Source organism: Gracilinanus agilis, chromosome 2, assembly GCF_016433145.1.
Source record: "Gracilinanus agilis isolate LMUSP501 chromosome 2, AgileGrace, whole genome shotgun sequence".
Lineage (NCBI taxonomy): Eukaryota > Metazoa > Chordata > Mammalia > Didelphimorphia > Didelphidae > Gracilinanus > Gracilinanus agilis.
The window spans coordinates 475,123,323-475,138,660 of NC_058131.1; the positions used below are offsets into that span (position 1 = coordinate 475,123,323).

A 15,338-nucleotide genomic window follows, 5' to 3' on the forward strand; every position below is an offset into this window, starting at 1 on the left:
GGGGGCAGCTGGGTAGCTCAGTGGATTGAGAGCCAGGCCTAGAGACGGGAGGTCCTAGGTTCAAATCTGGCCTCAGACACTTCCCAGCTGTGTGACCCTGGGCAAGTCACTTGACCCCCATTGCCTACCCTTACCACTCTTCCACCTATAAGTCAATACACAGGAGTTAAGGGTTTAAAATTAAAAAAAAAAAAAAAAAAAAAAAAAAAAAAAAAAAAAAAACAACTCTGAGGTATCACCTCACACCTAGCAGATTGTCTAAAATGAAAGAAGGGGAGAGTAATGAATGTTGGAGGGGATGTGGCAAAACTTGGACATTAATGCATTGCTGGTGGAGTTGTGAACTGATCCATCCATTCTGGCTGGCAATTTGGAACTATGCTCAAAGGGCTATAAAAAAATGCCTGCCCTTTGATCCAGCCCTACCATTGTTGGGTTTGTATCACAAAGAGATTATAAAGAAACAGACTTTTGCAAAAATATTTATAGCTGCGCTTTTTGTGGTGGCAAAGACCTGGAAAAGGAGGGTATGTCCTTCAATTGGGGAATGGCTGAACAAATTGTGGTATATGCTGGTGATGGAATACTATTGTGCTCAAAGGAATACAAAACTAGAGGAATTTCTGGTGAACTGGAAAGACCTCCAGGAACTGATGCAGAGTGAAAGTTGCAGAGCCAGAAGAACACTCTACACAGAGACTATGGTAAAATCTCTATGGTAAAATTGAATGCAATGGACTTCTGTACCAGCAGTAATGCAATGACACAGGACAATTCTGAGGGATTTATGGTAAAGAACGCTACCCACATTCAGAGGAAGGACTGCAGGAGAGGAAACATAAGAAAAACAATTGCTTGAATGCATGGGTTGAGGTGGACATGATTGGGGATGTAGACTCGAAACTACCACACCAATGCAACTACCAACAATTTGGAAATAGGCCTTGATCAATGACACATGTTAAAACCAGTGGAAATGTGCATCGGCTATGGGTGGGGGGAGTGCAGGGGGTGAAGGGGAAAGTAGGAGCATGAGTCATGTAACCATGTTAAAAATGAATATTAATAAATGTTTTAAAAAAAGAAAAATTTACTACAAACATTTTCCCCAAAATTTTCTCATTTTGTTCTTATTTTAGCTGCAGTGATATTTGTTTTTGCAAAAGCTTTTCAGTTTTATATAACCAAAATTACCTATTTTATGACCTGTGATCCTTTCTATTCCTTATAGGGTCACAAAGTCTTTCCCATCCATAATTTCAAAAAGTATCTCCTTCTGAGCTTCACTAATTTGTTTCTGATGTGACCTTTTATATCTAAGCTATGTATCCATCTGGAGCTTCTTATGGTAGAAGGTGTGCTATGTCTCTCTAAATTTAATTTTTGTCAAACTGCTTTCCAGTCTTCCCACAAGTTTTTGTTAAAAAATGAGTCCTTATCCCAATAGTCTGGTTTATTATAAACTACTCTACTACTATTAGTTCTCTTCTGAATCATGAATTCCTAATCTGTCCACTAATTGACTTTTCTATTTTTTAACTAGTATCAAAAAAATTTGATAATTACTGCTTTGTAAAATGATTGAAGATGTGGTACTCTTGAGTCACCTTCCTTCCATACTGATTCTGTTGCACAGAATAAAGTATCAAATAGCTAGACTTAATAGAAAATTTTACTCAATAACCAGCAATAAGTAATATCAAGTGTTGTTGCTCATATAAGGAAAAAAAAACAATTTAAAGAAAGTGTTGACTCCATCATTATCTTCATTCCTCTTCCAAGTTCCACTCCTTTTATAGGTTTTCTCCTTCATGCCATAGCAGCTTTCTCATCCTGGAAGTTCAAGACATCATTGGCCTACTCATGCTCAAAGTACACTCTGACCCTGTGGTCCCTTACTCAGACTGGTCAGTCTGTATTTTATGGAAAATGCCCATACTAGCCCTATCTTCATTCCTTTCCAGATTCCACTCCTGTATTGCTATATTTTCTCCACCATATTCCCAATCTGGGTACCTTCCTACTTGACTTTCCTTTTTAGCTTCCTATATGATATCCCCCCCCCCCACAATCACAGTATAAATTCCTTGATGGCAGAGGCTATTTTCTCTCTGATTCCCATAACATAGCAAAGTGCTTGACACACTGCAAGCACTCTATAAATACTTAGGGACTTGATGAAGGGACATGTAAAAAGCCAAAAGACATGTACTTGCCAAAGATTTTTAATTTGCCACTATAAATGAAGGATAGAGCATAGCTATTTCCCTATACATGTGAGTGGAGAGAGGAGTTTTACAGCTGTGTTTATCTGTATATTACATTGGTTGAAAGCCTCATGACATTGCAGTTTCTTAAATAAGACTCTCAACTATTTTAGACCTCAGCCTAACACACTACATATGAAAAACAAAGTCGATGATTAATAACTATTATTCAGATTATGACATGCAGTTGGAGAAAAATCTCACTGAGTTTATTCATCATTTCCAACATCTTGGACAGACGGTACAGATGATCACTGTGCTGGACCCACAACTAAATAGGAGAAAATAGGTTTCTGGAATATATTTGGGAAATAGCATGGTGCTTTCAAGATCCCTAAGCACCTCCATGGAAATAAAACCCCGTCTTTTGAACACTCATATTTTACTTGTGATATGGTGAATCACAGAATACTGCAGTCTCCAAAGAATCCAAATTTCAGGTCATCCAAAGGACATCGGAAAGACACAGAGTGGACACAAAAATGCTAAATCAAATTATAAACAATGGATTTCATGCAAAGACCATCATAAAAGATCTCAAAGAGTAGCATGTCTGGAAAAATAGGGGGTCAGGTTGTGAATTGTTTCATCAATAAGTCATAATAAAAATTAAAAGTAGCATAAAATACTATATGAAATTTTGGATGAGGGTGGGAACAAAAATTATTACTGACAGAGAAGAGATCAGGAAAAACTGTCTTTACTTAATGACCCTCTCTAATTTCAAAAAGCTGCAGAGTTCTTGCCAGAGAGGAGCACAATTCTCACCCAGCTCAGCTTTTTTTTTTATCCTTACACCAATCTCTCTGGCCCAGCTAGGTTCATAGGGCTCATCTCTGAAAGCTACACCTTTATGAGGAGGTGGGGAGGGAGGCAGACCAAATCCTTTATCAAAGGACCATTTAATTGGACCACCATAGCCCTGTGTTCTATAAATACTCCATGCCAACATCAACATAGCTAGAATAACCTCCACACAGAACACTAACCAGAGGATTGTTGGAAACTACAACCTACCCTACTCTCCTCCCTTTTCTAGGAAAAAAGATTCCTATTGAACTCAAATTGGACAATGTTTCACTAAAGAACTTTGGGGTGGGTCAGAGAAGAGTAAAGAACTGTATAGGAAGAAGACAGAGGAACGAAGGGAAGAAGAGGGTAGTTGAAAGAAAAATTCCATGAAAATTGGCAAAGCATGAGAAAAAAAAATCAGAACACATTTGACAGAGGAGACAAATGAAAGCCTGGCATTCAGAGGAGACATCCCGCAGGGAGGAAGAGGATCAAAAATTTCAGGTTTCCTGGCTCCCCATTTCACGCATCTCTTAAAAATTCCATTGCCAGCTGGCAAGATACAGTGGGGAAGGGGAGAAGAAAGAAGAAATAGAGATGACCAAGAAAGTATTGAAGAGAGGAATCGCCTAGTGCCTTATAAAATAGGAAAGGAAAAATGTTTGCTCTCTTCCCCAAAAGGAAGAAGGAATCTCCTTTAACCCTCAGTTTAAAAAAATGAACCTGGAAAGAGTGGTGGTAAAGCGCTTACCTGTGTGAAAGAGCCATCCTCATTGCATTCAGGTACAAACACGGCCTCCTGGGGTTTCTTGGCTTGCTCCAGTGCTTGAGCCCTTTCTTGGCGACACTTGCTTTGGCCAGCATCTGAAAGCAGAGTAGACCAAATCTCACCTTGGATCATAAGTAACTTAAGGCAGAGAAGAAAGTGAGTTTGGGAAAAACCACTGAAAAGAGTTGCTCTTTGATTAAAGCTCTTTAATCAAGACCATTTAATGACCAATTTCCATCAGAAGCAGATTAGGGGAAAGCTACTGTTGGGAACATTAGAGGAAATTTGAAGTAACCAATACATATAGAGGAAGACAGTAGAAAGAGCAATACCAGGACCTAAGTTCAAATCCTGACTCATTACTTACTATCTGGGTGGCCTTCTTCTCATTGTTATTCAGTTGTATTTGATTCTTAGTGACCCCAAAGACAGGATACTGGAGTGGTGTGTTATTTCCTTCTCCATCGTTTTTCAGTTGTATCCAACCCCATATATATTTTATAGATGAGAAAACAGAAGCCAGCATGGTTAAGTGACTTGCCCAGGATGGCACATTTAGTAAGTGTCTGAGATCAAATTTGAATTCGGAACAATGAATCTTCTTGACTCCAGGCTTGGTATTCTATCTGATGAGCCACCTAGCTGCCCCTGAGATCCATTAAGAGCTTGCATTTTATAAATTTCAATTAGGAAAAAAAAAGTAGGACAACAGTTCCTTCCCCAACTTTTTTTCAGGTAAACTTAATAGTTCAGAAATATAGTTCATCCTTTAAATGAAGGAGCTCTCTCCATCTTATCCTTCCCTTTGATGAAATTAAAGGAGAAGAAGGAAATATATCCAGTGCTTGTTTATAAAAATATTGCCAGAGAAGACACTGGGACTGTGGGAGGCAGTGTCATATAGAGGGAAGAGGATCACTTCAGGAGTTGGAAAATCTGAGTTCAAATCCTATCTCTAACACTACCCCTTTGTGATCCTGAACAAGTCACTTAATTTTCCTGAACCTCAGAGAATTATCCTAGATAGCCTCTAAGGTTCCCATATGATTAGACCTATAATATTTTATAATTTAGGATTCTTTTATCCTTTCACTTCACCCACTCTATTCAGAGTGTACACACTTACCTTTACACCTGCCTCGATGTACCACTCCCAAGGCTGCATCTCTGCACTTGGCTCTCTGGTAGTCACACATTGACTCATAAGTCCTGCCATCTGAAGCACAGAGTGGCTTGGGCTGAGACCGGGAACAGTGAAGGTTACACTGAGGGTCACGATCACTTATCAGAAACTAGGAGAGATGAAGAGAGGAAAGAGAAAAAGAAACCATAGTAAATACATCATGGGCAATATCAGTTCACCCAAGGTGGCACCAAATCATAGAAACAGAACTGAAAAGGCCATTGTTGTTGTTCAGTCGTGTCTGACTCTTCCTGGCCTCATTTGGAGTTTCCTTGGCAAAGATACTGGAATGGTTTTCTATTTTCTTCTCCCATTCATTTTATAGATGAGAAAACTGAGGCCAACAGGGTAAAGTGACTTGTCCAGGGTTACCCCATTAGTAAGTGCCTGAGGCCAGATTAGAAATTAGGAAGATGATTCTTCCTGACCCAGAACTCTATCTGACATAGCATCTAGCTGCCCTGGAAAGGGCATTTGATATTATATATAATAGTAAATCACACCCCCAGATGGCCTAACTTTTGCCTTGCTGCTGGACTTTAATGAATCTGGAAGAGAAAATGAGGCTGATGTGTAAATGGAATTAACTCTAGCCGATTCATAGTCAAAAATCTACCTACCCTAGGCATAGAAATGATGTCATCCTCACCTCCCTTAGTGGGGAGGGGAGACGAGTTACCCACACGTGACAATAAGTAACAAATCAAGAACAAGGGGCTGCCCTTTGGGCAGTCCAAATCAATGTAGAGACTGCCATTTGTCCGCTTGAATTAGAGGTGGACCCATGGGAAGTGAGGAGAAACACTATCTCTTTAAATAAGTTGGTTACTTCCTGTGGAGGCAGTTCCCGCTCTGAACTTGGTGCTGAAGGACCTCTTCTGAGACCTCAGGCAGCTTCTACTTAGCATGGTCACGTGGATAAGTTAGGCTGACTTCCTTGGGCCATCTAGGCCACTTCTAAACTCTGCCTTAAGTAGGCATTAGCCTATCTGGTTGTTAGGCCTTGAGGCTTGCAGCTTCATTTATTTAGCCTTTTAACCTTCTCTCTAGTCCAGGCATTCGCAGGCCTGGACTAGCCTCTCCCTTTCTCTTTATTCCTATACTGTTACCTTCCTAATTGTAAATAAACTTGCCTCAACCCGATGCTGACTTGGGTCTGATTTAATTATGGAATCAATCTGAATTGTTGATTCCTGGCGGCCACATTTTAAATACATATCTATAAAATACCTAAATTCTCCCTCTTACACTGATGACTTCATGCAATTCTGCTTCACTTAAATCTAATTCACACACAAGTCAAGAATCACCTCATGATGTAATTTATTGGTCCTCTTTGAAAATGAAGGACAAACAACAATAAATCACAATGATAACTTGTGCACATTTTCTTTATACCAATTCTATTAAATAGGTAGAGCAAGAATTACCCCTATTTTATAGATAAGGAAATTGAGTCTATAAAAGGTTAAGTGATGTGCCTATGATCACACAACTAATAAATATCTGAAGTATGATTTGAACTCACATCACATCACAGACTCCAAGTCCAGTGCTCTATTCCTACCAGGTTAACTATCTAGATTATCTAATGTATTTATAATTAAATTATCTAGTACAACATCCTATTCACCCTATTCAGAAATCCCATCTACAACATCTCTGACATATGAGCATCTAATCTATACTTGTATAGAAACAGTCAGAGTTGGAAGATACTTTATAAAATCACTTAATCCAACTCCTTAATTTTAGATATGCGGAAACTGAAACCAAGATAAGGCCACACATCTAAGAAGCAGGGCTGAGACATGGATTCAAGTTTTCTTTTTGCTTTTCTCTCCATGTTTTTTTTTAAACCCTTCCCTTCATCTTAGAATAAATAATGTATATTGGTTCCAGGGCAGAAGAGTGGGAAAGGCTAGGCAAAATGGAGATTAAGTTACTTGCCCAGGGTCACAAAGCTAGGAAGTATGTGAGGTCAAATTTGAACCTAGGACCTCTCATCTCTGGGTCTGGCTCTCAATCCACTGAGCTACCTAGCTGTCCTCCCCATTTTCTCTCCATTGTTCTTTCTGCTACATCTTCTCTCCTTTTACTGCCACTGATGAAAAAAAGGCAAGAACACAGAATTACTGATTTGGAGTCAAGAGGCACTTTAGAGGCCATCCAGCACCTTTCATTTTACCACTAAGAAAGCTGAGGTCTAGAGAGAGGAAGTGATTTGTCCAATGTAATGAACAGAACCAAAACTAGAAGAAAGCTAATCAGAATTTTGTTCGAGATTCAATTGTCCAGAAGAGAAATGCTTTCTCAACAATCAAGGTTCAGAATATCTCCGCCTCTGGGCAGGAGTTGGATTTGGGGTGGAATATTTATTTATCTGTGGCTCTCCATAAACAGACAGCATGACACTGTTTCCTTATTGAACCTGAGGCTAGTGATCCCAGGGTCCCATTGCCAAAACAGCCTTCTTTCAGGACCTATTGTCCTACCTTGTGGACTATTGGTCTACTTACACCTCCATCCCCAAGGCAACTTTTTGCCTGAGATTATACTTCTGACAATAGGGCAAATAGTTGCACTGTTCGCGAGCTTTGTTTGGTCCTAGCACTATCTTGAAACCATACACATCTACTCCTTTTTATAAATGGCAGTTATTATTATGCCTCTCCTCAGTCTTCTCCAGGCTAAACATCTTCCCTTGGGATAGTTTCCTGAGACTGGCATTCCCAATCACTGTTTTCTGTCAGTGTCCCCAAAAGTAAACTACTAAAGGTCAAAGATCTGAATTTCAGGGTGAAAATGGAGTATTTCCCATTATAGGATAGCTTCAGGAACAAAGAGCTGCCATACATTACTTAGTTTCTTTGTGAAATGGGATTAATCCTTTTTTATCTACTACCAAAAAAAGAAAGAGCATCAAGAAAACACCTGAAACAGTAGAGTCTCATGATGTCACAGTCACATCCCCTTTGTCTGTGCCTTTCCCATGTATCATTGACATCCATGGAAATACAAGTGGTTATTTCAATCAATTCAATAGGTACTTCTTACTGTGAAGGGTGTCCCAAGAATCCTAGTGCAGTTTAAACTAGTAAAATGTTTAATTATTAAAGTTTTAATTGTTAAAGCTTAAGTAGCTTAAAATTGCACTAAAATTTTTGGGAAACCCTATATGAGTTTTTTTAGTAGGGTTATAGATTTGTAGCCCCCTAGTTTAAACCCCTCATTTTACAGATAAAGAAACCAAAGGCCAAGGACATTAAGAGACTTATCTAATGTCACACAGCTGCTAAACACTGCATAGTTTCATTGGAGGAGAAAAATACCAAGTAGAGCATACAAAGAGAAATTTCATACACCTGGTTGCTTCTATGGATTATTCAAACTAGTTGTTTCTCTCTCACCTATGATTAATTAACTAGGTGATACAATGAATAGTGAGCTGGACATAGAGTCAGAAAGATGCAAGTTAAAATCCTACCTTATAGACTTAAAAGTTGCGTGACCCAAGTCACTTAATTTCTCTCAACCTTAGGTTCTCCATCTGTAAAATGGAAGCACTTGCCTCCTGGGGTTGTTGTGAGAATTAAAGGAGATAATATATGTAAAATATTTTGCAAACTTTAAAGGATTAATTAGAAACTCATTATTATTTCTAAGCATGTTAGTTTGTTCCTGTGTAATTTAATTTTTTTAAGCATCAGTTTCTTCATTTGTACAATGGGAATACTAATACTTGAGGAAAACCTGATAAAATACAATCAGTTTTAAGCTATTGATAATCATCCCTTTCATCATCTAAAAGCAAAATAATAAATAAAATAATTATATTAATTACATAATTAATTGACGATTCTCCAACAACATATTTTGATTATCTTGCCTGATGTCTTTTTCAAACTTTAAAATATATAGTAGGCAACTCAATTTCAATATTTGTTCTTGTCGCTGTTGTTGTTTTTCAATTATGTCTGATTCTCCATGACCCCATTTGGAATTTTCTTGGCAGAGATACCAGAGTAGTTTGATATTTCCTTCTCCAGCTCATTTTATAAATGAGGAAACTGAGGCCAACAGAGTTAAGTGACATGCCCAGAGTCACACAGCTAGTAAATACCTGAAGCTATATTTGAACTCATGAAGTTGAGTCTGACTCCAAATCTGGCACTCTATTCACTCTATTCACTTAGCTGCCCAATTTTAGAATTTTCGAAATGTTCTCTACTCCTATCTCTGCGGAAGGGCACTAAAGGGAATGGTGTGTTTGAGAAAGTATCTTAGCTTAATGGGATTGATCTATATTAGTTTGTAGAAATCTACAGTTGACGGACTTCCAGTTAAGATGGTGGCTGAGTAGAAGCTGGGCGACTTTCTCTCCTTACCAACCAATATAGCGTACCTCCAAAGGACAAAAAAAAACAAATCCAGATGAAAGAAGGGACCCCACAATAGGGTGCAGTATCAAAGGCATATGGGATTTGGGCACTTCCACGCTATGGGGGGTGGAATAGCTCCCATCAAAACGCGAGCAGATCAACCCTCTCGCATCCCACCCACAGTACCAGAGTCAGAGGCTATGCACCAGAGTTAGAGTGAGAGGGGCACAAAATCTAGCTCCTTGGCAGCTAACTGGCAATACTAGGAGCTTGCCCCTAAGAGCAGCAAGATCTAAGAGCCCAGGTGGCTGGAAAACTCAGACCTTGAACATGGGAGTGGGGTTGAGAGAGGCAGCAACAGAGCCCAACATGCTCAGACTCAGAGGAAAATCTCAGGTGAAGAAGCAAGAATGGGCCAAGTTCTGGGCTCTGGGCAGTTGGCTAGAAACATCGGGGCTCGACTCTGAAAACAGCTAGACCAGAGACCGCAGGAGAAGCCAAGAGACTCACAAAGTAGTCTCAGGCAAAAAATTGCTCCCTAACTCCATAAAAAGAGAATCAGATTGCCTTACTCAGACTTCTGGCAGATAAAGCATAATGATGCCAAGCAAGGCCCAAGAAATAAAGAGGAAGAACAAGAAAAAAGCTCTCACACCTGATAATTTCTGCACAGGAAAAACCCAGAAAACAGAGGAGGACAAAAATTAAAGACATCCAAATCTTCCCAGAAAAATGAAAAAGAGTCACAAGATCTTGAAGAGTTCAAATCTGAGATTATGAGAAAGATGGAAGAGATCTGGCAAGAAAATAACAGTTTAAAAGGCAGAATTTTGCACTTGAAAAATGAGGCTCAGAAATCAAATGAATTTATAAGCAAATTGAAGACCAGAAATGACCAGCTGGAAGCCTTGAAGAACCAGATAGACCAGACTGAAAAGGAAAACGAAAAGATTTTAGCCAAAAACCAGTCTCTAAAGGCTAGAATTGGGCAGTTAGAAGCCAATGATCTCTCAAGACAGCAAGAACAAATAAAGCAAAGTCAAAAGACTGATAAAATAGAAGGAAACATAAAATATCTCAATGAGAAGGTAGTAGATCAAGAAAACAGGTCTAGAAGAGACAATTTGAGAATCATTAGTCTTCCTAAAAAAAGCAGAAATTAATAGAAATTTGGACTCCATACTAAAAGAAATTATTCAGCAAAACTGCCCTGAAGTTCTACAACAAGAGGGCAATATAGAAATTGAAAGGTTCCATAGATCACTCTCTACATTAGACCCTGAAAAGATAACGCCCAGGAATATAATATAGTCAAATAATATAGTCAAATTCAAGAGCTTCCAAGTAAAAGAAAAAATATTACAAGAAACCAGAAAGAGACAATTCAGATATCAAGGAGCACCAATCAGGATCACATAGGATCTGACAGCCTCCACACTAAAAGACCGCAAGGCTTGGAATGTGATATTCAGAAAGTCAAGAGAACTGGGTCTAAACCAAAGATCACCTACCCATCAAAACTGACTATATACTTCCAGGGGAAAATACGGGCATTCAACAAGATAGAAGATTTCCAAGTATTTGCATAGAAAAGACCAGGACTAAATGGAAAGTTTGATATCCAACCACAAAAACTAAGAGAAACATGAAAAGGTAATAAAAATAAGAAACAGAGGAGAAAGAAAGAAAATTCTTATTTTTAAATTTACCTCTGTAAGGGCCTTAATAAGATCAAATTATTTGTACTCCTATATGGAGAAATATTATGTGTAATTTTCAACAACTGTATTCACTATTATAGTAATTAGAAACATTATTCATAGGGAGAGGTTGGAGCACTAAATGGTCTAAGATGAGGCGTGGCAAGGAAAAAAAGAGAGGTGGGTTAATAGTAGATGGCATGAAGAGAAACTTGAATGAATAAGAAAAACAGGATATTCTATACCACAAAAAGAGAGCATGTGAAGGGGAAGGGATGAATGCTATTATAAAAAGGAGAGGAAGAGAGCAATGAGAGGTAATATTTAAACCTTACTCTCAGTGTAATTAACCCTGAGAGGGAAGAGTAGCTATATTCATTGGGATATAGAATTCTATCTAACCCAACTGAGAAAGTCAGAAGGGATTAACCAAGGGGAGCAGGGGAATGGGGAGGTCAAAAAAGGGAGAGGGGGGAAGAGGGGATTGGGAATTCACTGGCCTTAAAAAATAAAAAGAGGGGAATAATAAGGGAGGGGTTGGAAAGGGAAGTAAATCAAAGGAGGGGGAAAAGGGGACTTGTCTAAAACAAACCACTGGTTTAAAATGAAATAGAATAAGAAGAAGGGGTAGAACTAGGAAAGGATACCAAAGTGTTGGGGAATACACAACTGATAATCATAACTCTGAATGTGAATGGGATGAACGTGCCCATAAAATGGAAGTAAATAGCAGAGTGGATTAGAAACCAAAATCCTACCATATGTTGTCTACAAGAAACACATATGAGGCAGGTGGACATACACAGGTTTAAGGTCAAGGGCTGTAGTAAAATCTTTTGGGCTTCAAATGAGAAAAAGAAGGCAGGAGTGGCGATCATGATTTCTCACAAAGCCAAAGTAAAAATGGATATGATTAAAAGAGACAGGGAAGGTAATTACATCTTGATAAAAGGCAGTATAGACAATGAGGAAATAACAGTACTCAACATGTATGCACCAAACAGTATAGCATCCAAATTCCTAAAGGAGAAACTGGCAGAGCTCAAGAAGGAAATAGATAATAAAACCATACTAGTGAGAGATCTAAATATTCTTCTTTCAGATTTAGATAAATCAAATCAAAAAATAAATAAGAGATAAGAGAGGTGAATGAAGTCCTAGAAAAATTAGATTTAATTGATATGTGGAGAAAAATAAACAGGGACAAAAAGGAATAAACCTTTTTTTCAGCTGTACATGATACATTCACAAAGACTGATTATGTAATAGGGCATAGAAACGTTGCAAACACATGCAAAAGAGCAGAATTAATAAATGTAACCTTCTCATATCATAACGCAATAAAAATAGTAATTAGTAAGGGCACATGGACAGGCAAATCAAAAAATAATTGGAAATTAAATAATATGATTCTCCAAGACCAGTTAGTTAAAGAAGAAATCATAGAAATAATCAATAATTTCATTGAAGAGAATGACAATGATAAGACATCCTACCAAACTCTGTGGGTTGCAGCTAAGGCAGTACTCAGGAGGAAATTTATATGCTTGAATGCATGTATTAATAAATTAGAGAGGGCAAAGATAAATGAACTGGGCCTGCAAATTAAAAAAACTAGAAAGTGAACAAATTAAAAATCCCCAGCTAAACATCAAATTAGAGATTATAAAAATTAAAGGAGAAATCAATGAAATTGAAAGTAAAAGAACTATTAAATTAATAAATAAGACTAGAAGCTGGTACTTTTAAAAAACAAACAAAATTGACAAAGTACTGGTCAATCTAATTAAAAAAAGGAAAGAAGAAAACCAAATCATCAGTATCGAAGGTGAAAAGGGAGAGCTCACCTATAATGAAGAGGAAATCAAGGCAATCATTAAAAACTATTTTGCCCAATTATATGGCAATAAAAATAGCAATCTAGGTGAGATGGATGCATATTTACAAAAATATAACTTGCCTAGATTCACAACAGAAGAAATAGAATACTTAAATAATCCAATATCAGAAAAAGAAATTGAACGAGCCATCAAAGAACTCCCTAAGAAAAAATCAGCAGGACCAGATGGATTCACAAGTGAATTCTATCAAACCTTCAAAGAACAACTAATTCTAATACTATACAAACTATTTGACATAATAAGCAAAGAAGGAGTTCTACCAAACTCCTTTTATGATACAAATATGGTACTGATCCCAAAGCCAGGTAGATCAAAAACAGAGAAAGAAAACTATAGACCAATCTCCCTAAATGAACATAGATGCAAAAATCTTAAACAGAATACTAGTAAAAAGACTCCAGCAAGTGATCATGAGGGTTATTCATTATGATCAGGTTGGATTTATACCAGGAATGCAAGGATGGTCCAACTTTAGGAAAACCATCCACATAATTGACCATATCAACAGTCTAACAAACAAAAATCACATGACTATCTCAATAGATGCTGGAAAAGCCTTTGACAAAATACAGCATCCATTCATATTGAAAACACTGAAAAATATAGGAATAGAAGGACCTTTCCTAAAAATAATAAACAGTATATACCTAAAACCATCAATAAGCATCATATGCAATGGGGATAAATTAGAAGCCTTCCCAATAAGATCAGGCATGAAACAAGGATGCCCACTATCACCTCTATTATTTAACATTGTACTAGAAACCCTAGCAGTAGCAATTAGAGAAGAAAAAGAAATTGAAGGTATTAAGATAGGCAATGAGGAGACTAAGCTATCACTCTTTACAGATGATATGATGGTATACTTAAAAAATCCTAGAGAATCAACTAAGAAGCTAGTAGAAATAATCAACAACTTTAGCAAAGTTGCAGGATACAAAATAAATGCACATAAATCATCCGCATTTCTATATATTTCCAACACATCACAGCAGCAAGAGGTAGAAAGAGAAACACCATTTAAAATCACCATAGACAATATAAAATACTTAGGAATCTATCTACCAAAACAAATACAGGAATTATATGAAAACAACTACAAAACACTTTCAAACAAATAAAACTGGATCTCAACAATTGGAAAGCCATTGATTGGTCATGGGAGGATGAGCTAACATAATAAAAATGACCATTCTACCCAAATTAATTTACCTATTTAGTGCCATACCTATCAAACTACCAAAAAAAAAATTTTTTACTGAATTAGAAAAAAACTATAACAAATTTCATTTGGAATAACAAAAGATCTAGAATATCAAGGGAAATCATGAAAAAAAATGTGAAGGAAGGGGGCCTATCAGTACCAGATATTAAACTATACTATAAAGCATCGGTCATAAAAGCGATATGGTACTGGCTAAGAGAAAGAAGGGAGGATCAGTGGAATAGACTTGGGGTAAGTGACATCAGCAAGACAGTGTATGATAAACCCAAAGAACCCAACTTTGGGGACAAAAATTCACTATTTGACAAAAACTGTTGGGAAAACTGGAAAACAATATGGGAGAGATTAGGCTTAGATTAACATCTCACACCCTACACTAATATAAATTCAGAATTGATGAATGGCTTGAATATAAAGAAGGAAAATATAAGAAAATTAGGTGAACATAGAATAGTATACCTCTCAGATCTATGGGAAAGGGAAAATTTTAAAACCAAGCAAGAGTTAGAAAAAAATTACCAAATGTAAAATGAATAATTTTGATTATATTAAATTAAAAAGGTTTTGTACAAACAAAACAATGCAACCAAAATCAGAAGGGAAACAACAAACTGGGGAAAATCTTTATAACAAAAAATTCTGACAGGTATAATTACTCAAATATACAAGGAATTAAATCAATTGTATAAAACAATCAAGCCATTCCCGTTGATAAATGAGCAAGAGACATGAATAGGCAATTTTCAGATAAAGAAATCTAAAGTATCAATAAGCACATGAGAAATTATTCTAAATCTCTAATAATTAGAGAAATGCAAATCAAAACAACTCTGAGGTACCACCTCACACCTAGCAGATTGGCTAAAATGATAGCAGGGGAGAGTAATGAATGTTGGAGGGGATGTGGCAAAACTGGGACATTAATGCATTGCTAGTGGAGTTGTGAACTGATCCAACCGTTCTGGATGGCAATTTGGAACTATGCCCAAAGAGCTCTAAAAGACTGCCTGCCCTTTGATCCAGCCATAGCATTGCTGGGTTTGCACCCCAAAGAGATCATAGATAAACAGACTTGTACAAAAATATTTATAGCTGCGCTTTTTGTGGTGGCCAAAAATT

The 15,338-nt window shown here is 37.3% G+C and overlaps 1 protein-coding gene across 1 annotated transcript in view; it reads right to left on the bottom strand.

Annotated features, from left to right (window-relative positions):
• The window catches only part of SMOC1 (SPARC related modular calcium binding 1), a 249,322-nt gene that overhangs the window by 115,331 nt on the left and 118,653 nt on the right, over positions 1-15,338 (bottom strand). Inside the window, exons 2-3 of the mRNA XM_044664914.1 lie at positions 4,955-5,120; positions 3,811-3,923 (exon numbers count right to left, since the gene is read on the bottom strand). Of these exons, the coding sequence (XP_044520849.1) occupies positions 3,811-3,923; positions 4,955-5,120 (279 nt within the window). The remainder of the gene's footprint in view (positions 1-3,810; positions 3,924-4,954; positions 5,121-15,338) is intronic.